This window comes from Camelina sativa, chromosome 8 (assembly GCF_000633955.1).
Source record: "Camelina sativa cultivar DH55 chromosome 8, Cs, whole genome shotgun sequence".
In the NCBI taxonomy this organism is placed as follows: Eukaryota; Viridiplantae; Streptophyta; class Magnoliopsida; order Brassicales; family Brassicaceae; genus Camelina; species Camelina sativa.
Window position 1 is genome coordinate 24,112,612 of NC_025692.1, and position 25,810 is coordinate 24,138,421.

The 25,810-nt window shown below is 36.8% G+C and overlaps 4 protein-coding genes, 1 long non-coding RNA gene, 1 other non-coding gene and 1 pseudogene across 7 annotated transcripts; 3 read left to right on the forward strand and 4 right to left on the reverse strand.

Annotated features, from left to right (window-relative positions):
• Positions 110-1,700, reverse strand: LOC104708285 (annotated as a pseudogene).
• Positions 2,624-4,560, forward strand: LOC104708288 (polyubiquitin). The gene is made up of 2 exons (XM_010424835.2): positions 2,624-2,729; positions 3,255-4,560. Exon 2 carries the CDS (start codon positions 3,255-3,257, stop codon positions 4,398-4,400), a length of 1,146 nt encoding a protein of 381 aa, XP_010423137.1. The 5' UTR covers positions 2,624-2,729; the 3' UTR covers positions 4,401-4,560.
• LOC104708289 (syntaxin-132) lies at positions 5,150-8,326 on the reverse strand. The gene is made up of 13 exons (XM_010424836.1): positions 8,082-8,326; positions 7,625-7,726; positions 7,479-7,535; positions 7,243-7,291; positions 6,812-6,900; positions 6,653-6,726; positions 6,475-6,517; positions 6,340-6,400; positions 6,224-6,249; positions 6,066-6,143; positions 5,881-5,961; positions 5,677-5,742; positions 5,150-5,537 (listed from the first exon to the last, which is right to left on the reverse strand). Exons 1-13 carry the CDS (start codon positions 8,097-8,099, stop codon positions 5,367-5,369), a joined length of 915 nt encoding a protein of 304 aa, XP_010423138.1. The 5' UTR covers positions 8,100-8,326; the 3' UTR covers positions 5,150-5,366.
• On the forward strand, positions 8,764-8,836 carry TRNAA-CGC. Its single transcript has one exon. It is a non-coding gene; the product is annotated as a tRNA-Ala (tRNA).
• On the reverse strand, positions 15,646-16,980 carry LOC104708290 (transcription factor TCP17-like). Its single transcript, XM_010424837.2, has 2 exons — positions 16,829-16,980; positions 15,646-16,619 (listed from the first exon to the last, which is right to left on the reverse strand). Exon 2 carries the CDS (start codon positions 16,588-16,590, stop codon positions 15,775-15,777), a length of 816 nt encoding a protein of 271 aa, XP_010423139.1. The 5' UTR covers positions 16,591-16,619; positions 16,829-16,980; the 3' UTR covers positions 15,646-15,774.
• Positions 20,754-22,169, reverse strand: LOC104708291. Its single transcript, XM_010424839.2, has 2 exons — positions 21,700-22,169; positions 20,754-21,026 (listed from the first exon to the last, which is right to left on the reverse strand). Exon 1 carries the CDS (start codon positions 22,097-22,099, stop codon positions 21,704-21,706), a length of 396 nt encoding a protein of 131 aa, XP_010423141.1. The 5' UTR covers positions 22,100-22,169; the 3' UTR covers positions 20,754-21,026; positions 21,700-21,703.
• LOC104708292 lies at positions 24,232-25,794 on the forward strand. Of its 2 annotated transcripts, none has more exons than XR_754751.2 (6): positions 24,232-24,601; positions 24,717-24,900; positions 24,997-25,255; positions 25,374-25,427; positions 25,546-25,591; positions 25,708-25,794. It is a non-coding gene; the product is annotated as an uncharacterized LOC104708292 (long non-coding RNA). The 2 variants fall into 2 exon arrangements; XR_754752.2 differs by having other exon boundaries at positions 24,233-24,601; positions 25,126-25,255.

Below are 25,810 nucleotides of genomic sequence, written 5' to 3' on the forward strand. Positions count from 1 at the left end.
AGGAGTTTGTATCACAAAAATGGGTTTATGCTAATATGACCGGAAGAAGGTATTTACATCGGAATCTTGGACTCTGTTTTATACAATTTCAGCGCCGGCGGATTAAGGGAGATCGTCAGATGTACCGAGAGACTAACAATAACGTAGAGACTGAACTTCCGCGGCCAAATCTTGAGCAGTTGGATTAGCGCACCAAATCTTGCAAATGTACCTCAAGACTAACAATAACGTAGAGACGAAGATACCTAAGGCAAATTCTTTAGAAACCAATCCCACGAAGCAAACCAGACTGAGTATTCCTGCAGAACGGCTCATATGACCAGAGACTGATTTGATGGTGATGTTCTCTTCCAGCACTTCAGTGACTCGGAAGAAGACATACGAAACAGAGGAGACTCCAAAGTAAACCGGGGAAAGACTAGTTTTCTCAAGTGATCCCATGGCTAATCCAATCTGGACACCATGGCTCCTCCAAGAGCCGCCAAGATGACAAGATTTAACTTCTCTGAGCTGCAGCTTGAATCTAGGGATGAAGGGTTTAAGGTTTCGTGGCTCTTAAGGTATTTCACGAGATACCAGAAACTAACGAGAGCGGTAGAAGAAGCCAATCCGATTGCGAACTCCACGGACACAATTGCTACAAGGCATGCTAGAGCAGATAATCCAAGCATGTGGCTGATCCAATCGGCGAAACGTTTGACCACCACGTCGTCCTCGAATTCAGCGACGATCACGAAGAGAACGTAAGCGACAGAGCAGAGGCCGAAGTAATGGGGTTGGAACCAAGTCACTTTTGTTCCCATCGAAAACGCCACCTGGTCGTATCCCATGGCCAGCATAATAATCGCCAGAGTCAAGTTATGGAGCTTCTCAGATCTTTCACTAGCCATTTCTTTGTTTCTTTTTCTTCTTGAAAGTTAAAAGATTAGTTAAGAGATCTGATGAGATGCATGAGGCGGCTTATATATATATATATGTATAGGGTGAAAGTGAGAATCAGAAACGGTTATAATTAACTAACTAACTTTCGGATTAATTTGTTTCATCAATTTGATTATTTATTTTTGTATCAGAATTTTCCATTAAGCAGCTTTTTGAACGTTTTGGATACTCTCTTTCCTTAAGGAGTTTGCTTAGGCGTAGCAATGATATAAAAAGGTGGTTTTACTTCTGGTGGGAAACCAGAATGCTTCAACTAGCTAGAGAAGCTTTGATGAAAATCTCAAAGAAATTAACAAACAAAAAGAAAGAAACTAACGTAAAAGAAACTGGTGAGGTGGGGATGAGTTTACTTTACAAACTGAATGAACAAACGAGAAGAGCAAAACGGAACCGAGCCACAAAGAAGAAGGTATTGCAATCCATAGAAGGACTTGGTGAGAAACGGTGTGGACCAAAAGCATGAGGATTGCAATATTACCGAACAAGTGGCTCACGCGTCCTAACACGGCTATGAAAGGATGCGACACGGAAGCATACCCTATCACGCCAGTAATCTATTGAAAAATCACCATCCCGATAACACTATCTCCTCAAACGTGGGGGTAATTTGGTAGTAAAGGCCAGAACAAGCAAGTCTCGACGGTGACAATGAGCAAGTGCATCGTTACCACGTAGATTAGAGAATTAGTCCACCCTAATGCGAGCGTTATTAATTCAGGTAGGATTTGATCGTCGTCATCGAAGCCTTTACCGCTCATGATTTACTTTTACTAGTGTTGTTGTATGGTTTGTTTAGTTTTCTCCCTGTTTTAAAAATCCCCGCCTAGCACCGATTATGCCTCGCAAAATCGCTAAACCCACCCTCTCCGCTTCAATTAATGACTAATCCCCTCCTAGCATCGATTATATAATTATGCCCGTTTAATTTGATTATAACTTGTCTACTCCGATTACTTTCCGTTTAGTTTTGTATATACCGATTATTTTTGGAGCCAAATATAAATCAAATATATATATATATATATCTTTGTTATTTAGACATTTAAATTAAGATTTTATGATGTTTTACAATAACTAATGAACAAATTTTTTTAAATAAAAATCATTTAATTTTCTTTTAAAATTATGTTTTATGTGTTTACCGTAATTTTAAAGACAATACTATAGTTTTATATTTTATTATATATATATATATATATATATTTTAACATAAACAGAATTATTCATATAATTAATACTATATATTTATAGTTTATTATTAATTTAATAAAATAACCCTAAAACTAGTCCCCGATTAATCCCCTTTTAATCTCCGATTTTCTCATTAGGCGCTAGGCCCACACCGACCGCCCGACTAGCGCCTAGCGATTTCTAAAACATGGGTTTTCTCTCATTCTTATTTCAAAATAGTATATATTTAAATTGCTTTCGGCTGAGGGTTTAACCTAATTGTGCTTGTTCTTTCTTGGGATTTTTGGTTTGATTTTCAGTTTAAATGAAGTGAAATTTAGTATTTACAATTTGTTTATCGTTTTCTTTGGGCCGTCATATTCATTGGCCCGTGGACTATAAGTTGGCCCTTATTCTAGAAGTTGCGTGTAAACAACCGCCCAATGCACGTCATAATACATACGTGTCTAGTTTTGGTTGGCTAATGCTTCACCGCCTCATCCTCTTTGATATAAACTCTATATAACACCCGACGACCTCTTTATCTCTTTCACAATTCAGCTTTCCAATTCCTAAAACCTAATAATCATCAATCAAATCTCTCAATCGTGTTCAAGGTAAATTTCTGACCTCTAATACGATTTACTTGTTTCTTCTTCCGATCGCGATAGAGTCTCTATTTTTTTGTATTTGGTTTCACCGATAGATCTCTTTTGTGTTAATCCTCGATTAGGGTTCGTGTTTTGTTTTTTTCGCGGATCGAATTACTTTATCTTTGAATTTGATTTGATTTTTCTCAAAGAAATTTGAGTTTTGTAATCGATTGATAACGTGTTAGTTCTACCCTATGTTTCTTGATCGAATTTTATTTTGTTTTGGATTTGATTTTGTTTTGAATTTGATTTGTTTTGAGTTTCACCGATAGATCTCTCTTGTGTTAATCCTCGATTAGGGTTCGTGTTTTTTTTTTCGCAGATCGACTTTGAATTTGGTTTGATTTTTCTCAAAGAAATTTGAGTTTTGTAATCGATTGATAACGTGTTAGTTCTACCCTAGGTTTGATAATTAGTTTCTTGATCGAATTTGATTTTGTTTTGGATTTGATCTGGGTATTTATCAATCTCTCTGTTTGTGAATTACAGATGCAAATCTTTGTTAAGACTCTCACCGGAAAGACAATCACCCTCGAGGTGGAAAGCTCTGACACAATCGACAACGTCAAAGCCAAGATCCAGGACAAGGAAGGTATCCCTCCGGATCAGCAAAGGCTTATCTTCGCCGGTAAGCAGCTAGAAGATGGCCGTACCTTGGCTGACTACAATATCCAGAAGGAATCCACTCTTCATTTGGTCCTCAGGCTTCGTGGTGGTATGCAAATCTTCGTTAAGACGTTGACCGGAAAGACCATTACTTTGGAGGTGGAGAGCTCTGACACCATCGACAACGTTAAGGCCAAGATCCAGGATAAAGAGGGTATCCCACCAGACCAGCAGAGGTTGATCTTCGCCGGTAAGCAGCTTGAAGATGGCAGGACTTTGGCTGATTACAACATCCAGAAGGAGTCGACCCTTCATCTTGTTCTCAGGCTCCGTGGTGGTATGCAGATTTTTGTCAAGACTTTGACGGGAAAGACTATCACTTTGGAGGTGGAGAGCTCTGACACCATCGACAATGTCAAAGCTAAAATCCAAGACAAGGAGGGTATTCCACCAGACCAGCAGAGGTTAATCTTCGCCGGAAAGCAACTTGAAGATGGCAGGACTTTGGCTGACTACAACATTCAGAAGGAGTCTACACTTCACTTGGTCTTGCGTCTCCGTGGAGGTATGCAGATTTTCGTCAAGACTCTCACAGGCAAGACCATCACACTGGAGGTTGAGAGCTCCGACACCATTGATAACGTGAAGGCTAAAATCCAGGATAAGGAAGGTATCCCTCCGGACCAGCAACGTCTCATCTTCGCTGGAAAGCAGCTTGAGGATGGTCGCACATTGGCTGACTACAACATTCAGAAGGAGTCGACCCTTCACTTGGTGCTAAGGCTTCGTGGTGGTATGCAGATTTTCGTCAAGACTCTGACCGGGAAGACCATCACACTGGAGGTTGAGAGCTCCGACACCATTGACAATGTGAAGGCTAAGATCCAGGACAAGGAAGGAATCCCTCCGGACCAGCAGCGTCTCATCTTCGCTGGAAAGCAGCTTGAGGATGGTCGCACATTGGCTGACTACAACATCCAGAAGGAGTCGACCCTTCACTTGGTCCTTCGTCTCCGTGGTGGTTTTTAAACTCTGTTATGGTTTTACTCAAAAGTTTCTTTTAAAACTTGTGTATTTTGGGCGCTTGTAAAGCCCCCAAAATAAATAATTGATGAACTATGTTTGTGGCTTTTTATATTTCTCTTCTTTCTTTCTAATGACAAATCGAATTAATGGAATTATATCCTTCTAAGTCTAGTAAAATTCCGATGGTTTCCTCAAGTCAGCTTGTGTTTGTCAGCACCGAATGTCCTCGGTAAAAGTATTTAGCTTTTAGTTCCAAAGGATGGTTTGAACGTGTTAATGAGTTAGGTGAAAAGTTTGTGGTTAGTAAAAGGTGCCCCATTTAGAATAGTATACAAATAGCAACTTCCCAGCAAAAACAGGGGACAGTACATGATGATGAGATGTCTGAGCAAAGCTGCTTCAAGGTTTGAACGAAGGAGATGAAGGAATGACTCTTGAGACTGAGTTTAATTGATAAAGGAATGTTCTTCCCAAAACATACAGCAATCCATTGGGTTCTATAAAGTACATTTTCTCTGAAACGGGATTAAAAAAAAAAAGCTAAAGAATGAATCAACCAAGTAAAGGAGGCCATTCCGTTTCTAGCTCTAATTCAAGCTTGATCTCAACGAAAGAAAATGAAGACTATTCACAAGATTATGCTTTCTATCCTTTCAAGAATGGGAAGAGAACGGCCAAAACTTCTGAAAGATGGAATGCTTTGGATTACCTTTTTTGTAAATGCAAACACACAAAACATAAAAAAACAGAAATAATCAATTATGGACTTCCTTTAATCCACGTGAAATTGCACAATGAAAAGAGAAAATTGGTTTGTTTGATCCCAGTTAAAAGAATATAGAATTTTGTTGTTTTTTTGTTTCCTGGTAAAAAAATAACACACATCATAAACAAAACACTCTCTCACTCGAAGCCGTGAAAAGGATTGATATAATTTGCTTTTTTTCTTTGTACATTCTCTGGATTTCCTCAAGCACTCTTATTTTTCCAAGGCTTGAGAACACCAACAACGATCACTGCAACCACAATAAGGAGGATGATAATAGCAATACACATCCACTTCCTTGAGTTCTTCTGTAAGCTCTTTGCTCTTTGGAGAGCCGTGTTTCCTGATTGCACGTGATCTACTGCACTTGACACCTAGATTTGCCAAAAAGTATCATTCATCATTATTTACTTATTGCACTGCCTTCATGTATCAACTTAAAAGGACTATATACACTGTAATTTTGAAACCTTCTAATTTTCATATCAACAGCAGTCATAAATACCAAATTACCTGAGACTCTATGTTGTCAAGCATTTCTCCTTGTGCATCAACCAAAACCGCCATATCCAAGAAAATCTGCAGAAAAAGGGATCCTGTTAGATCTGTCTTTACGCGAATGACTCCATACAATTTGAGTTCTAAGCCAAACAAAAAGAGTTTGATCAACAGATTGCATCAAACTAGGTATAAGAGATTGTGAAGAATCCAACATACTTGTTGTAAGTCAAGAAGTTTCTTTTCCAAGTCTCTGACAGCATCATGACGTTCTTGGATTTCCGCCAAGGTGTCCATTACCTGGGAAAGATTAAATGTTTGGATTATTGCTATACATATGAGATATAATAATGTGTCGACATGTCTAAAGCACTTGCTTCTCAATTAAATGGAAATGCTCGAACCTGTCCTCTTCCTTGCTCCTGAATCGCTTTCTGGAAGATCTGTTCGCTGTTTCCAGTTTCAATCATTTCATCAATAGTCTGAAAACAAGAAACGGTAAAGCATGAGTTTTGTTCAAACTTCTGAGACCATAATGAAATCAAGAGGCTACTTTACTTACATCTTCATCTGCCCGCTCCCCAGTTACTAATTCAAGGCAAAACACACAAAAATAAAAAGTGAGAAGAAACGTAGAAGGGAATAACAAATGCAATCAGATAACACCAACGCACATACCTGTATAGATACGCCTATCGACAACATCACGATACTCTTGTTGAATATTCGCTCGTAGAACCTAGAACAAGTCGCATGTCAGTTTAAAAATAACAGTTTCCATATAATTTTGAAAAGTTATATTTTTCTTCCTACCTGAAACTCAGCCATCTTGTCTTTCAACTTCTTCGTTAAGGAACTGTTGCAGAGAATGAAAGCATATAAAAGGTCATACCAAAGAATATTCACAGCATCCGTTTGCCAAGTTCTACTACATTTAAATGAATAACAGCTCAACTTCTTCTTTATCTTATTGAAAAAGAAGAATGCTTACAGTGTAGTTGCTGTTCTTGATCGATCCACACCAGATCCTTTCCCACATCCAGGTTTTTGTCTATTTGCCAAGTTCTACAACATTTGAATGAGAATCAAAATTCAAACATATAAATTCAACAGTTGTAAAAGTAGAAGATAAAAGAGCCAGTGACCCTACCTCTCTGTCCAACTCCTCGAGTTTCCCTTTTATGAAACGGGCAATACTTCCAACTTCATCAACGTCCTTTTCCATCTTCTTCTTTATTGCTGTCCATTACATAAGGAGCAACACACAAAAACTATATGTTAAGTTTATGGTCCACCATTAACACCAACCCAAACGCTTAAGTTTCAAGCACATGAAGCCAAGAACTGTGGCTGCTAGAAGTTCATCTAAGTTAGCATCCATCCGTTGTCGTCTACGATTTTTTTTTTTTCTGTCTTTTGAGAAGTATAAACTGTCTAACTCCAATTCTCTCAGACATGTATGTATGGTTAATTATTAACATCAAAGAATTTAAATCTGCTAGAGCAACAACCCTTTATAATCTCCAAGTTCCCGAGTAATATGCATTGACAAAAAGATGTACAGAAAATAAACAAATATACCCTTCATGGCAGGAGCCTTGGTCACAGCCTTTGACTCTTCATGGGCAGCCTATAGGGTTAAACAACAGCAAACTCGTCAGTAAAATTGAACAGTCAAAACTGAGACATATGACTTAGCATAAAAAAATAACACAGAGCAACTGACAAGCCACAGAAACATAATATATTAAGTGAAAGCCAATAATCATAGCAGAGAGAAATAAGTGAAAGGTAAGAAACGTCATTGGTATATGTACCTGAAGTTTCTTTAGAAGCTTATCTAGCTTATCATACTGTTTGTCAATATCTTGAACCTAAGAAGACAAAGATGAAACCACTTAGCTAAAGCAATTTGGTAGAGTAATATAGCAGCACTCGTATATATAATATATATAAAGAATACCTTTTTGAAGAAATCTTCTAAACCTTGATCTCCACCTTGTTGTTCTCCTAGTTCAGCATCCCCTTCTCTAGAAGATTGACCTCTGGGAAGCTCAAACGAACCCTACAAATTAAAAAAAAAAAGACATATATAACCCCATTATAGCTAAATCTAGATTTCAATGAATACATAGAATCATTACAAGTCCCAGCTCCTCGCAAAGTTTATCAGATTCTTGCTCGAATTGAAACTAAGATTGGTCAAACTCAAAAACCCATACGAATTTCAATAGAAAAATTAACAATCAGTGGAAGGCATTCATAATTTATCCAATGAGCAATGTAAGATGATGAAAACATCAAGAACTACCAATTTTGGAAACCAATATCCACATTATATGATCAACCCTAAATTTTATATAGAAGGAGCAACAAAAAAAAAACACACAATACACAGTTGCATAAATAAAAAATCTCACCTTAAGAAGATCGTTCATCGTTACGGATAGAAGAGACTATGGTTTCGATTCACACCAAGAACGAAGAAGAACCACGACTTGGGATGGTGAGAAAGCGATAAGAAGACAACGTGGCTTAGCGACTATGTCTGATCTTCCGAAGAACTGAGTGTGAAGACAAGATTCGAGAGACGAAAAGTAAAGAGGAGAAACGGATCTGTGGCTCAAGCACTCACGATGATGTGAATTTGAGAGAAAAAGAGAGAGAAATTAGTAGTAGTAAATCTAGGGTTTTTAATTCGTCCAAACCGATTGGTTTACCTAACTAAAACCGAGAATCGAATACGATTTACAGACAGTTAAACCGTAACAAAATCTAGACCGGTTCGGTTTTGGTAGCGTAAAAAAAATGAAATTTCCCGACATGCCGTCCTTGTCCAGCTAAAGACAACTTTCCTTCCTTTCGGTGCCCGGACGGAAAGAAATAAGTAAATTAGTAATGAAACAAAAAAAGGAAAAGGGTAGTTACGTCATTTTGACGTTACTAAAGAATAGATATTATATGCGACGCATGTGCACTGACGACCATTACACCTAAGGAATGTGAGCAGTCGATTCGGAATATCCCATTCGAATCGACGGCGGATATTCTTTAATTAATTTTAGTAGTCAACAAAATGTAGGCGACAGTAATAAACAAAACGGGGGTGTAGCTCATATGGTAGAGCGCTCGCTTCGCATGCGAGAGGCACGGGGTTCGATTCCCCGCACCTCCATTTTTATTTTTTTTATGAATATAATAATTTGATAAATTAAGTATTGTCCTTTTCTTAATTAATTTTTTTTATGTATAAGATTTACACGTGTTTCGACATCCTGTCATGAAACATCCCGCGCGTCCGAGATGCTAATTTTTTTTTTTTTTAATCCGATCTCATACCTTAAACATTGTACATTAGAACGAAAAAAGAAAACAATAATAAAAAAACTAATAAGTATAATCTGGATTATTTTCTTGTGTTTGTTTTTTTAGATTAAAAATGGAACTTATTTATAAGTTGACACAAGATTCCTTTGGTTTATGGTGGAACACGTACGATTCGGTCTTTAGACTAGCCTAGCCAGCTCAAATACTGAAGGCAGGCCCCCCGATGGTATATAATCGCATCAATTATAAATGTATTTTTTTTTTCATAGCAAATATATTTATTTTTGTTTCCTTAAAAAAAAATATAAGGTAGAATATACTAGTTTACAAGTTAAGGTAAAATGGAACGAGAAGATAGGTAGGTTGGAATTGGATATATAGGAGGGAAAACAAAAATTAAAGGGAGAACAAAAAAAAAAGAACCTGCATGCCTAAGTAAGTGAGGAATTGTGAAAATGAAAGTAACGTGCGACTTTTCTTTTTTTTCTCTATAATATATATCTTGTTGGTTTAAGCTTGAGAAGAACTTAAAAAAAGAAAAGGCAGAGCATTCCTAATCAAGTTATGATTAGTGAATGGATAAGGATCAAACTCTATTTGGTGTTTTCCTAGTAGGACTACGACTGTTTTGTTATATATATGTATGTCGAGCTATGACATTAACATATAGAGATTAAGAGTTTGAGAGAGAACAATTGTGAGAGAGCTTTAGTTTTGAGAGATTTTCTAGAGCTAATAATAAGAGAGTTATTCTTATTTGATCTTTTGTTCTTTACACAAACTTGCAACCTGCATTTTTCTATATTTGGTATCAGAGCTAAACAATGACCGAAGGAGAAAGTGCTATTGTGATCACAAAACCAACAGAGGGAGGAGGATCTTCCTCCATCACATGTCTGATGCTAACAAACACAAACTATACAGTTTGGGCACTAAAGATGAAATTTGTGCTCAGGGTCAACAAAGTTTGGGAGACAATTGATGCAGAAACTATAGATGAAGAAAAGAATGACATGGCTATTGCATCACTGTTTCAATCTATCCCAGAGGCACTCATCTTGCAGGTAGGAGAGCTCGATACAGCTAAAAAGATATGGTTAGCAATCAAAAACATACATGTAGGAGCTGAGAGAGTTCGTGAGGCTAGACTACAAACACTGATGACTGATTTTGATCGACTGAAGATGAAAGATACAGAGAGTATTGATGAGTTCTCTGGGAGAATATCCGAACTCTCCTCAAAATCAACTGCACTAGGAACAATAATCGAAGAATCCAAGCTAGTCAAGAAGTTTCTTAAAACTCTTCCTCGAAAGAAATACATTCATATTGTAGCATCTTTAGAGCAAGTACTAGACTTAAACACAACAAGCTTTGTAGAAATTGTGGGCCGACTTAAAGCCTACGAAGAAAGAATATTCGAAGATGAAGAACCACAAGAAGAACAGAACAAGCTAATGTATGCTAATACTGTCTCTAATGTTGATACGCAAGCAAGCTACTCTAATCAACATCAACATGAGTACAACGGAAGCTACAGAGGAAGAGGCAGAGGAGGAAGGTTCTCCTATCGAGGAAGAGGACGTGGACGTAATGGAGGAAGAGATCCCTCGCAGGTTACATGTTTCAGATGTGACAAGGTGGGGCATTATGCAAGCAGTTGTCCAGATCGTTTGTTGAAATTGCAGGAAACTCAAGAAGTGGAGAAGGATACGGAAACTGCAGATGAACTTATGCTACATGAGGTTGTATTCCTGAATGAAAAACGATGTGTACCTAGTCAATTCGAAACAAACACAGGAGGAGACAATATTTGGTATCTTGACAATGGGGCTAGCAACCACATGACTGGAGATAGAAGGTACTTTGACACACTCGATTTGACAGTCACAGGAAAAGTTAGATTTGGAGATGACTCTCGTATTGATATTAAAGGAAAAGGCATGATAGCCTTTGTTGATCTGAATGGAAAGCCAAGAAAGATGATTGATGTCTACTATATTCCGGGATTGAAAAGTAATATAGTCAGTCTTGGTCAGGCAACAGAAGCTGGATGTGACATTCGATTAAGGAACGGACACTTAACTATGAGAGATCGTGAAGGAAAACTTCTTGTGAAAGCAGAGAGATCACCAAACAGACTTTACAAGGTTCGAATGGGATTGAAAGATAATACATGCCTCTACTTAACAGAAATAAGTGATGCAGGAAAGTGGCATGCACGGATGGGTCATGTGAACTTTGAAACATTGAATACTATGATTGAGAAGAAGATTGTTCATGGAGCCCCAAGGTTTACACTTGAAAAAGAACTCTGTAGTTCGTGTTTGCTTGGTAAACAAACGAGACGAGCTTTTCCGCAGGCAACATCATATCGAGCAACGAAGAAGCTTGAGCTTATACACGGTGACCTCTGTGGTCCCATTACACCAAGTACGAGTGCTGGAAAACGATATGTTTTTGTCCTTATAGACGACTTCTCCCGATACATGTGGACGATCCTGTTACACGAGAAAGGAGAAGCTTTTGGGAAATTTAAAAGGTTCAAAGCAATGATAGAAAAGGAGACAGAGAGCAAAATACAAACTTTGAGAACAAATAGAGGGGGAGAGTTTTTATCAAATGAGTTTAGAAGTTTTTGTGAGGAGAATGGCATTCAAAGACATCTCACAGCACCTTATACACCACAGCAAAACGGTGTAGTTGAAAGGAGAAACAGAACACTAATGGAGATGGCAAGAAGTATTTTGAAACACATGTACATGCCTAACTACATGTGGGGAGAGGCTGTAAGACATTCAACCTATGTCTTAAACAGAGTAGCAACACGGTCTCTTAAGGATCAAACACCGTATGAACTGTTTAGAGGGAAGAAGCCAAATGTTGATCACATTCGTGTCTTCGGATGCATCGGTTATGCAAAGGTTGATTCACCACATCTTAGGAAGCTTGATGACAGAAGTCGCATCCTTGTTCACCTAGGAACAGAACCTGGATCGAAGGCCTATCGATTGTTTGACCCTCTCACAAAGAAGATCAGTGTTAGTAGGGATGTTATTTTTGATGAAACAAAAGGATGGGACTGGAATGGTGTCGATACTATAAGAAATAATAATGAAAGCTTTAAGATTATGATTGATGGGTTTGGAAATAACGGACTTCAAGAGGATGTTCAGGAATCAGAGATAGAACAAGTTGGTGAAAACAGAGGAGTATCAGAGATTAGTGAAGACAGAGTTGACAGTGAAGAGATGGACGAACAAAACGAGAATAATTGGACACCTGAAAGATTATCTCCCGTTATGTTAAAAAGATCCCAGAGAGAAAGACATGCTCCAAAATATCTCGAGGATTACGTTCTGCTAGCTGAAGAAGAAGGAGAAATGCTACTTTTAGTATTGAACAATGAATAAAGAAACTTTCAAGAAGCAAAGGACTCAAAAGAATGGATACACGCTTGCAAAGAAGCATTGGTTCGATTGAGAGATTGAAAACATGGGATCTTGTTGATTTGCCTATAGGAGCAAAACCAATCGGGCTTAAATGGGTGTTTAAACTCAAGAGAAACTCAGATGGAAGTATCAACAAGCACAAAGCTAGACTTGTTGCAAAGGGATATGTGCAACAATATGGAGTTGACTTTGAGGAGGTTTTTGCTCCAATGGCAAGAATTGAAACAATTAGATTGCTTATTGATCTTGCAGCAGCATATGGATGGGAGATACATCATCTTGATGTTAAAACAGCCTTTTTGCATGGTGAGCTCAAAGAAACAGTTTATGTTTCACAGCCAGAAGGTTTTCTAAAGACTGGAAGTGAAGAGAAGGTATACAAGTTAAACAAAGCGCTTTATGGCTTGCGTCAAGCACCTAGAGCATGGAACAACAAGTTGAACACAATTTTGCTGGGCTTAAGATTTGTTAAGTGTTCGAAGGAACCATCTGTATATCGCAAAGAAGTTGGTGAGCACTTGCTAGTCATTGGTGTGTATGTTGATGATTTATTTGTGACAGGCACAAATTTGAAGATTATTAACGAATTCAAGAGGGAGATGTCATCAAAGTTTGAAATGAGTGATTTAGGCATGCTAACATATTACTTGGGAATCGAGGTACTACAACATCAAGGAGGCATAACCTTGAATCAAACTCGTTATGCTCAAAAGATTCTTGAAGAAGCAGGGATGCGAGACTGCAATCTGGTACATACACCGATGGAGGTTGGACTAAAGTTGTCTAAAGCAGAGAATGAGAAAGAGATTGATGCAACAATATACAGGAAAAACGTGGGATGTCTTCGCTACTTGCTCCATACGCGACCTGATTTATCCTTTTGTGTTGGAGTTCTAAGTAGATATATGCAGAGTCCTAGAGAATCTCATGGAGCAGCTATGAAACAATGTTTGAGGTACTTAAAGGGAACTACAGAACACGGTTTAACATTTGGGAGAACAAAGATACCGAAGCTGATAGGATATAGTGACAGTAGTCACAATGTCGATCCAGATGATGGCAAAAGCACTTCTGGACATATATTTTACTTAGGAGAAAGTCCGATAACTTGGTGTTCACAAAAGCAAGAAGTCATAGCTTTATCTTCTTGTGAGGCTGAATTTATGGCTGGAACAGAGGCGACAAAACAGGCCATTTGGTTACAAGAACTGCTTAGTGAAGTTACCGGAGCTCCATGTGAAAAGGTGACAATACGTCTCGACAATCAGTCTGCAATTGCATTAACAAAGAATCCTGTGTTTCATGGTCGCAGTAAACATATACATAGGCGGTTCCATTTTATAAGAGAATGTGTCGAGAGTGGATTGATCGAGGTAGAACATGTTCCAGGAAGCGAGCAGAAAGCTGACATATTGACTAAAGCTCTTGGAAGGATTAAGTTCGAAGAAATGAGAGACCTTATTGGAGTTAGAGTTGTGAAGAGTGAAGTCAAGCTTAAAGGGGAGAATGTTGGTTTAAGCTTGAGAAGAACTTAAAGAAGGAAAAGGCAGAGCATTCCTAATCAAGTTATGATTAGTGAATGGATAAGGATCAAACTCTATTTGGTGTTTTCCTAGTAGGACTAGGACTGTTTTGTTATATATATGTATGTCGAGCTATGACATTAACATATAGAGATTAAGAGTTTGAGAGAGAACAATTGTGAGAGAGCTTTAGTTTTGAGAGATTTTCTAGAGCTAATAATAAGAGAGTTATTCTTATTTGATCTTTTGTTCTTTACACAAACCTACATTTTTCTATATATCTTGCTCCTCTTATAAGTTTGAACTTAGAGTTTGAAGCATGCCGGTGAGGAAAACAAAGTTTGTAGTCACATACATGGACCATTTATATAATTTGACATAAGATTCTACAAGAAAAACAAAAGGTAAGGTATTGTAGTCGCTCAAGCATGCCCAAGAAAACAATCCAAGGCATTTTCCTTTATATAATTAATACACATTTAATTTGTAGATCATCACTTGATCACAAGACTTGAAAACAACTTAACAACGGAAACCGGAAGAATTAATAATACGCAGCTATATAAACAATTGCTCAGATACAAATGCGTCGATGATCTATTTTATTGACCTAATTAACATCATCCATTAATAACTAATCTGATTTATTGTTCATGTGATTATTGATAATGTGATAATGTTTATTTGATTAATCATGACCAACTGCTTCGAATTATTGGCATACAGTGCATATACAGCAGCCGAAGCTAATTAATTCCGGCGAATTAGTAGCAAACTTCAATAGTCAATCATTTTACTAGCTCGTTGTCGGAAAAACAAAAAAAAAAAAAAAAAAAAAAAAAAAAAAAAAAAAAAAAAAAANAAAAACGCAAAGAAGAATCCAAAGGAAAGTTTATAATGTCACATATGTACCATGGTTTTTTATGTGTGAGAGAAAATTAAATGGAAAAGAGAAAGAGGAGACAAAGAGAAAAGAAGAAAGAGCAATTAGTTAAAAAAAGAAGATATATAGGGATCAGTGCTTGACTTGACTGCAAATTCAGTTGCTGTCTTCACTGCCTCGTCTTCTTCTCATTGTCCTTCTCTCATTCTCCAATCCCAAGACTTACAACCAAAAAATAAAGTCATATACTCCAGCAAATTATTTACTTGTGAAGATACTTAGTACATTTTGACTGTCGTAAATCCTTGGAAGAGACCTTTCCGCCGGCAGATTTGGTTTCAGAGAATATTGTATATATATGTTAACTTGTAAGAAAACACGATTAAAATATATTGGTTCGATTGGATTTTATTTATATGCTAAGGTACTCATGACACCCTAAATTATATGCGTTGATTAAGGATTTCCAATTTGATTAACATATATATATGATGTATCATATTCATATATATCTTATATATACACATGCATGTGGTTGTAGACATGTGAACAAGCTAGGGTTTGGCATGCAATGAAGCCAATGTGTTATAGGCACTACAAACAAACATATCTCTAACTTATATTCATTTTCGCTACAAGAAATATAATTAGCATTCAAATAATCCAACAGTGTATGTATATATTCCAAATATTATCAAAAGTACGAAACTAATTGTATTAAAATAGATATTATACCAATTCTATCGTAGCATGAATATATATATATATATATATATATATTTGTTTTACATACACGCATGTGACGACTACTGAATCCAACAAATAACCATTAAACCATAGTAAAAATGTATCTATGTATATGTAGTAATAAATGCCATCCATGACTACAAATCATCAGCTTATGAAAGAGTCTAGACAAGGGCTGAAATTACTCCACACGATCCGTTTGGTTGGACGAGTTCGAGTTTTCGCTAAAGAGTTGAAGTTGACCACCACCGATAAACGAAGGGTACCTTGGAAAGAGAGAACTCACAGTTTCCACAGCCGGCGGATTGAGGTTACTAGTATTGGAAAAGGCGACAGTAACATTACCAGATTGGTCCAATAGATACTGTTGGAGATGCCCAAGGTTGTAGTGATAAGAGCTACTCGCCGAAGTAGTAGTAGTAGTAGTAGTAGGGAAATAAACCTTGTTGCTTTGGATTGAATTCGAGACATTGTGATGATGATCGATGTCGAACCCATGATCAAGATTACTGTCTTGATCGAATTTAACCCATTTCATCTTTTCAAGATCCAAGTTTTCTCTGTTGGAGCAGCCTCCAAGATCGAAACTTTCGAAGACCCCAGGAAAAGATTCTCCTAAGCCACTGAGATTAGGGTTAATTACTTGATGAAACCCAGGTGGGAATTGCAAAGGAGGAAGCAAATCGACGTCGTTTTTGGCAGCTTCTAATAGCCAATCAATGACTTTGCTAGGCTGACTCAGCCCTAGTCGTTCTTGAAGGTCGTAAACCTGGATTGCTGTCATCACCGACAACCTTATCCTCCTGTCTCGGACACCACGAACTGTAAACACTTTACTGTGTCGGTCTTTGCCTCCGAATGTTCTCGAGACTCGTACGATCCTCGGATTGTTCCATCGTTGCCTCGACAAGGACAAAGAACTCGGTTGGTTACGATCTTCAACTTCTTGTTTAAATCTGATCATGTCCTCTCTCGAAGGGTTCAATCTCATGTCCATAATTGATTATATAATTATACTTTATGGATCTGAAAACAAAAACAGAAGAAACAATAATATTGTAATCACAATTTGTTAAATTTTCGAAATGTTTGTAGGTTTTAGGAAGCATGAAAAAAAACTTTAATATGGAAAATAATAATGTTATTGGCAGATTACTAATTAAACTTGACAGTGAAATAATAGAATTGAGGTGATTCAAATTGAAATAATAGAATTGAGGTGATACAAATCTTACACAGAGAAACCGATAAGCTTGATAAAGTCGTTGTGTTTAGACAGATCGAGCTAGTTTCTTTGGTCAAGTACGTAGATGATAAGAACACTTATAATTTGGTTTCTCTCGTTATATAAAAACAAAAAAAAAAAACTAAAAGTGAATAATATATGACCGAGGCTGAGCAAGGAATGATATCCCCCTATTTACAGTATATATATACTCCAAATCCCTAGGGTTTTAGTTGCGTACAGTATGAAAGGAATTTATACACAAGGATTGAAAAAGGAGCATTTTATGTAGTGCATAGACTATAGACACTTTTAAACCAAACAAAAAAAAAAAAAGACTATAGACACTCTTATCCACATGTCTTTTTTTTGTTGTTTCTTTTCTTTTTTTGATGGAAAGAAAGATGTTACGGTTTCACCCACACATACACTAAATGATAGATATCAAATTAAAAAAAGATATATATATATATATATATACATGTATATATCTACTTTCTCTTTCTTGACGTCACTTTTATCTAATTATTTAGAGACTGCAACTTCGTATTTATTTATGTATTAAATATATATCTGACTCCGTTCTGTAGAAAACACTTTTATAACATAACTAAGTACACTAATGTATAAGTACGTGGGTGATTGATTTCAAAAACTATGTTTATTATAAGGTTTGTAATATATTATGTACATATAGAGTTATATTTATAGATATAACTATTTATTAAACTATTTACAGTTCAAACTTATATTAGTTTTGGTTTCATTCAGTTTGTGATTTTTGAAATAATAAATATTTCAGCATAAAATTAAGATTCACTAAAACAACATACCCGAATCTAACGTTTACCGAATTAATGACTAATCAGAATTGTATAAAACTTGTAAAATTATGAAATGGATAAAAACCATCAAAAATATTAAAACTTCTCGAAACGAATGACCTAAATTCTTAAGAAGGTCAAACCCGTCCCGGTAGTCATACTCCATAAGGGGTATAATATTTTTTTTATCTATAAAAACCCATCCTTCGAAATATTTAAAAAATAATATTAAAAATATATTAGATTTTATATTTTTTAATATGTTAATTTTGAAATTAAGGAATCTTTAATATATAGTCTTATATATCAGAAATTTTCTATATGGAAAACTAAAAATTAGGATTTGCATAAGTTCAAATATTTTATAGTTTAAAGAAATTTAAGATGCCGTCAAATTGTTTTTTAAGATTTTCCAATATCTATTATTCAAAATTAATTTCAATTTTTTTTAGTTAAAAAATTTCAAACAATAAGAAAGAATATTATTTATATTTTTGAAAATATGATTTAAATATATATTTTTTACATCTCATGTTATAATTTTTTATTATATTATAATACATAGGTTTTGAAAATAATTTCGAAAACATGTAGGAGATAATATTTACCAATTTTAGAATTTATAGGAACAAAATATTGTGTATATAAATAAATTGAATAGTAATGACAATTTATGTAATATTATAGAATATTAAAGACAAGTAATAAATTGGGCACAAAGTTCTCTGGCGACGACACATCAACATTTCTTAAAAAATGCTTCTCTTTTAATATATAGGGGATTACATTTTCATTACATAGTATCTCACCCTTTTTTTATATATACTAGATGAGTACCCGCGCACTGCACGGATTATCTTTTCGCGATATGAACAATTACATTTTTACTGTTAATATCATATCGTGTATTAAGTAGTAAAAAACGAAAGCACAAACCATGGTGATCAATATCATATCATGTGATTGAAAATTTGGAGTAGCCATCACACATGATTGAATTTTTTTTTTTTTCTAGAAAAAAACGATAGTAAATTTGGCCAATTTCCCAAGTCTCATAACCTATTCTACCTCTTAAGAATCAAACACAAAATGACCAGTTTCTTCTTATTCTATAGTAAGATTACATTTAACAACACACATACATAAGGTTCATAAAACTTAAAGAGAAATTTAGAAAAATTTAGAAACAACACCACTCAAAGACAAAATCCTTAAGGTTCATCATAGTGAGAATGAACTTGCAATTTTGTGTATAGTTGAGCAGATAGAGTTGTAAAAAAAGGTTTGTAGAGAAGGAAAACAACACAACAATGTAAACTTAAAGAGAGAATTTTGATTTTTCTTGTTTGTTATCGAATGAAAATGTATGTATATAATCACTTACAAACTATAATTAGAAGAACTAATTAAACATCTTTCTTTATATATTCACGACTCCTGCCATATAAAAGAGTATTCTCTGAATATGTTTGATCTTCAAGTTTTCCTTTCTCTGTAGTTGACCTTCATCTTTCACATCTTCATTCACTACAAAAAAACAGCAGGATGTGAGAAATATTATAAAAAAGTAGTTACTAAACCAAAGGAATGCGAAAAGGACCGAAGTATCAGTTACTATGAAAATCAAGCAAAGAAAGACGAAGAGTATCAGTGAAGCAACATAAAAAATGATAAACATATGGCATTCTTTTCATTGCTGATGTGGCAGAAAAATAGAGAGAGAGTTGACCAACTTTCATAATATAGATTTGAAATCGAAACTGTAGTTCGAAGTTACTAAGAACCAACTCGTACATAACTAATTAAAGAAGAAAGTCAATTATATAGTACGTAAATCAGTAAATGGTGAGCCCCAAAACTAGTAGAAATTACGATTTTTTACCTTTTTGATTTTCTTCCTGAGATAATACCAAATTTAGTTTTATATTATACACAAGTACATTTTATTAGTAGGCATTTAGATTGACAGCGAGTATATATAGTTGGTCTTAGATGGAGGATGGACCAAGGTTCAAGACTAAAAGACACAAGAGTACATGTTTTTTTTTTTTTTTTGGTTGAAAACAAGAGTACATGTTTTTTTTACAGTATGTATAATTTCCACTTTTTAATACCACGTACCGTAATGCTAATTAAATTTATGTTTGAATGTAAATGCTTAAATTTCACTGTACGCCAATAACTGTCTTGCTTTTCTCCTATATAGTATATACAGTATAAACGCTTTTATCGGATCACACGCTTTACGAAAAATTAGTAGCTGCATATAAAAAGGTGTAAAAACAGATCGCTGCGTATATGTATCAGAGACTGATGAGAAGTTTCTCTAGTTGGGACCTAAAGGTCAGCTGATCTAAGTTGATGACGATAATGACGATGGTGGGACTTCAGTTTCTTTCTGTTTCAAATTTTGCTAACTTTGAGTGCGTTGGATTCTGCGATATTCATGAATATATAAGAAAATAGTTTTGGACGTCTTAATTATTCCTAGAAATTTGTTAGTCTGAACGATTCCAGTTTCAATTATTTCATACTACTAGTGATAGTGTCAAAGATGAACCATTTTTTCAGTTAATACAATTGAACTGGATTGTAAAATAGTGGTTTAATTAGCTGAACCCAATGATTACGAACTGATTTTTCTTGACTAATTAAAACCACAAACCAATTTCAACTAAACCGTTCTATTCTTTTACCATATTCTCTGAGACCGCTAAAGAAACTTCTTCTTAGAGTTTGGTCACGCACGCCGATGTGTCCCCAATTAGACCAAAAGTTGGAATACGTGCATATGATGACGTATGCATGTCACCTAGACACAGAGAGACACAGAGACATTTTTGGACCCAAAATTGCTAAACACTCTACTCCTTTTCTTTTAATCCTGAGCCGTCGTTCTCGATCTGTACAGCAGTACATGCAAAAGGCTCAAACCGAGAGAGAGAGACAGTGACACGACCTTGCTATAGACAGAAGCAAAAGAGGTAAAGCGTGAAGGAACAGTAGTTTGGGGTAAAATTCACGGAGAACGTAGAGATTGCCAGTTTGGTAGCATAATTGCTTTTCACAGTTTCTGCTGCTTCTTCTTCTCTTAGTCACTGCTGCAGAGACTATTAACTCTTTTTCTCTTTGCGTTACATTATCAACCGTTTCTAAATCACTCAAACTTCAAACAATCACGGGTTCATCATAAACATAGGGAATACGACTGAACAACAATCTGGTAATTCTGAAGGAGAATGAAGTGTTTTGTAGTTCATAAAGCTACTAGAAATCTTATTAGACAAAGCAAACAAGGGAGAGATTTTTTGTCGGTAAAGAAATATCAAACGTAGTCTTTCGCCCATCACGAGATTACAAGAGAAAGACAATGATGAAAGAACCCTGCAAAAAAAAAAATACAAACACATTCAGTCAGGATAAATGGGAAAAAAGCAGTAAAGTGGATAGATACAACATGAACATCTGACGTACTAAACTGTTGCAGCAAGTATTAAAGTGTAGGCTGAAGCACAAAAAGGGATACATTATCTTAACTGGTTAGGACTCAGCAGCTAGCTGATTCAATAGCTTGTGAGTACACTGAAAGGGTAGTATGATTGCCTAACTTCCTATTTCTTCATACTACTACAAAACTATATCAGCATTATCACAACAAAACTAATCGAGCATTACAAAGTTCATCTAGTCAAAGACCAAAATGACAACTCATACTCTCTGGGAAACAACAACATCAGGGAGAAGTTCGAGAAAACCTTACATCAAACATAATGTGAAGGACATAATGCACTATACCAACAAAAACCATTAGTTCCAACTCAATGCTAACTCTAAAATCTATTTCAACAAATTGTGCAGGACCTAATTGAAGAACACCAAAATCTTCCTCACACGAACCATTTACTATCCCATTTGCTTATGACCACACGAAACTAAATCTAATACACACCGAAAGGTCCAAAGTCCAACCACAAAACTTCATCCTTGAATAATGAATTGAATACGAACAACACATTTGATAATCTTATTGATCCCTAGCTCTCATGTGGCCAATCACCTGTTTATTTGACGTAGCCTCCGCCACGCGTGTTCAAATCCTCTTCGACTGTGGTAGTCAGGTAAACCTTAGGGAAGTCGGAGACGTCGAACGTCTTCTTCTCGTTCATCATCTGAACCACGTTGTCCTTCTTCAATAGGTATCGCCGGATCTGTGGACGGTTTCGGCGCTGATCTCGGCCGTGGTATACGATGTTGTATACGGTTTCGGGATCCGAGGTAGGCACGATGGCCTCTCCATCAGTCGTTGCGGGGCATCGGAGACGATACTCGGTGGCCTTGGGAACAGCTTCGAGGTATTCAGGGTGAGCGCAAGGCCCGGTGATCTGCCATGGCTTCTTGATGAATCGTCTAAGGTTTTGCACAAGCGAGGAAGCCGCCGTCGCCGCTGATTTCGCCATTGATGAGAGAGAGAGAGCTTTTACCTTTGGAGAAATACAGATTTGGGCAAACAAGATGAAAACAATTGACTCCGGAATCGAAGAATTATTAAACCGGTCACAGATACTGGATTGGTTAGATACTGAACCGATATTTTTTTAATTTCTCAGAAACTTAACCGAGATTTAATCTCCCTGGTTTAGATTCTGCGATTGATGTACCCATGGCCATATTTATCCCTCTGCAAAACTTGATTTCTCTGCTATAGCTTCTCATACTATCAAATTCTTTCATCAAATCTCCTTTGAGCCTAATGAGAAAGCTTTCACCCTTATTTAGTGGTGTAACTTGTTGAAATTGCAACAAAGGTAAGTGTAATTAAGTTTCCTAGAATATAAGACTTGGTGGACAAGGAAAATACTCATTTTATTTAATGGAGGGCATTATTACCAGCGTTTCTTTTCTTTTTATCAGCTAGGATTTTTAGTTTGAATATCTTCTATCTCCACCAAGAATCATATCACTATGAGATCTCTGCTTCTCTCCAGGCTTTGTCTTAGGAGGCAACCACCTCCGCTCGTAAATGTAAGCTTCTCTCCCCGTACATAAATTGTTCTGTACCACGAACATTGTGGATCTACTTCAAGAGATGGCGATGTCGGCAAACTCGTCATTTGTAATTTCAGTGCTTCTCCTTGTGGTACTAAGGTTTTGGAAAAAAATATGCATAAGGATTTTATTACTCCTGGTTGTGGGGAAGAGGTTTTGGAAAAGACGGTGCCAATGGATTTGATGAAACCAACGGGAACGATAGGAGCATCTCATGGGTGGGTGGCTACTTTGAGAGACGGCGTTGTATGTCTCCAAGATGACCTAAACCCGAGTGCTTCTGATTCAGACCCGAAGCGAATCTCACTACCTCCTTTCGTAACTCTGCCTCATTGCCAAACCCAGTTGGTAACCAACGTAGTCATGTCCTCCTCTTCTCCCGAGGACGGTGATTGCATCGTGGCCGTCAAGTTCCTGGGACCGCAGCTCAGCCTATGTAGGCCTGCTCGAAAAGACAGCTCGGAGTGGGTCAACATCAGAGTCGAAGATCCAGCCTTCTTCTCCTCCAGAGTCATGTATTCAAGGAGATACAAGATGTTCTGCATGCTGGGTTCTGGATGCTCACGTACGGGATATTGGGATATAGAAGAAAAACACAAAGCCTGCGACTTGTACATTCCATACTTACACGAGTTTCTGCAATCAGAGTGGGACCGGATGCTTCCATATTGCAGGACCGAACACTTGGTGGACTCACCCACAGGTGTAACTTTTTTGGTTAAGTGGTACACAAGACGCTTCTCACCCGGGTGCGTAGTTTCAGAGCGTTTCTTTGTGTTCGATATATCCCGGAGATTAGGAGATGATTCGGCTGGCTTGACTTTTGATATTGGAGATCTCTGTATTTTTCTCTCCTACAAAGGAGAACCTTTCTGTGTCCAGGCTAGCTTGTATGACCTATCTCCAAACTTCATCTATTTCTTGGGCACCCATGACTACGGAAAAGTTAATATCTGGGATAATACCATGGTTCGTGGGTATGGCATGGCTCGTAGATCTGCCATTTACCCTGCCCCTTACTTCATCCCACCTCAATCCTAATTCATTTTTTTTTCTTTTTTCTTTTTTGTGTTGTATTTTGATGTCTTAATTTGTGCTATAATGGATATTGAATCTCTCTTTAGCTCTACTTTCTTTGGGCAAACAGTCACTTTACCAAATTGTTGTGATGTGGTGGAGTTGGAGCATCACAATGCAGTTCTTTTGATTAATGCTATCTGGTCAAATGTCATCACTATTTGATGGACATTGGAACGGAGACAGTCTTTTAGAAAAAAATTACACTACAAAAAATATGAGCATTGATAGCAGAAAATTATAGCGCAGTTTTCGCAAATGCTATCGTTGTTAAAATTCTAAAAATAAATCTATGTAATAGCACTTTTTAAACGCTACACTTTAAAATAGATAAGGGAAACCAAAAATCACTCTTTTCGCCAACACTTTCTAAAACTAGACTAAAAGTTAGTCTTTCTCCCACTTCACTTAAAAAATGTAGGCTCGAAAAAAAAAAAGAAAAAGAAATATATTTCTCTTTCACAATCGAGAACCCTAAAAAATCTAAATCTTATTTTCTCTTCTTCTTTTCTCTTCTTCATCCTCTTCACACCTTCTTCTTCTTTCTCCCTAGGGTTAAGAGTAACGAGAAGCTAAGATTTTGGCTCAGCAGCCATGAGTGAGTTGAGAGAGAACGAATTGAAGTTGCGATGAAGTGTTTGAGCTTGTCGACGATGGTGGTAAAGGCTGGGTACGATCGACCGTACAAAGAGTGCCAACGAGTGTCGTGGAGGCTAGAGAGGCAGAGTAATCGATGTGGGGAAAAGGTGGAGGAGGGAAAAGTGCGGTGCGACAGATGAAGATCTCGTGACTCTTCAAGGCATGGCGGAGGCGTCTCTTTCTATTAATCTCGCCGAGTAAGTTTATGAAAGGGGATCTAGGGTTTTTATTTTAATTTTGGTTGATTGGAGTTTAATTTTTTTTTTTTTCTTCCTTCTCTCTCTCTCGATGTCGTTCTCGTAATCTCCGAAGGCGAAAGGAGCAGGTCCCGATCTCATTCGTTTGATTTTAGCTGCACCAGATGGGTCGATCCAAGTCTTTACGACGCCTGCGAAACGAGCAAGCTCAGAACCGCCGGAAATCTAAACTACCCATCGTTCGCCGTGGGAAGAAAATCTAAAATTACAGAGCAAGACTTATTTCTTTTTCCTGATTGGTATGTTTCTTTGAATCTGGTTCAACATCCATGAATTTTGTTTGCGTCTGGGTAACCTTTTCCCTAGAATTGATTTTTGACAATGTTGCTTTGCAGGCTTTGTATCATCTTTCTCGGTTTCAGTGTGTTCTTTGTTTGTGTTATGTGTTGCGCTGGCTTGTGTTATTGGACTTGCTGTTTGCTGTTGTCTTCCATGTATAATTGCAATTATTTATGTTGTTGCAGACCAGGGAAGATTGAAGAGATAGAGCTTCCTACTCCTAAAGTGGATGTGATTATATCTGAATGGATGGGTTACTTTTTGTTGTTTGTAAACATGTTGGACAATGTCTTATACGCTCGTAATAAATGGCTTGTAAGTTTTACAGCTCCACTTTGTTACCAAAACCAATTGTCAACAATTAATTGTTGCAAGTTCATGTCATTGTTGTAATAACCATGAAAACTTCTTGGTCCTTTGCTTTTATGGATAGGTTGATGGTGGAGTTGTGCTACCAGACAAAGCCTCCCTGCATCTTACTAGATAGGTTTGTGTTGTTGATTCCAATTGTTGCAGACGCAGATGGCTAACCTTCTATGAATTTGTGTACCCTTGTTTTTGTTTCTCTCGCTTTACTCATTATAAGATTCCGATTGAGTTTGCAGGAAGGGTATCAGATTTGTGGAATAAAGGATTTGCAGATCTCTCAAGGTTCCATTGGTTTGCTGATTTTGGTGTTTCTATGGTTTTAAGTTAAAAATTCCAGTTATCTCTCAAGGTTCCATTGGTTTGCTGATTTTGTTGTTTTCCTTGGTTTGATTTTACAGACCAGAAGAGTTTCGTGTGACCTTTGAGAGGTTTGGACATGTGAGAGATGTCTATCTTCCCCCAAGATAAGTGAGCTCCTTTCCAAAGGATAAGTGTAAGCCA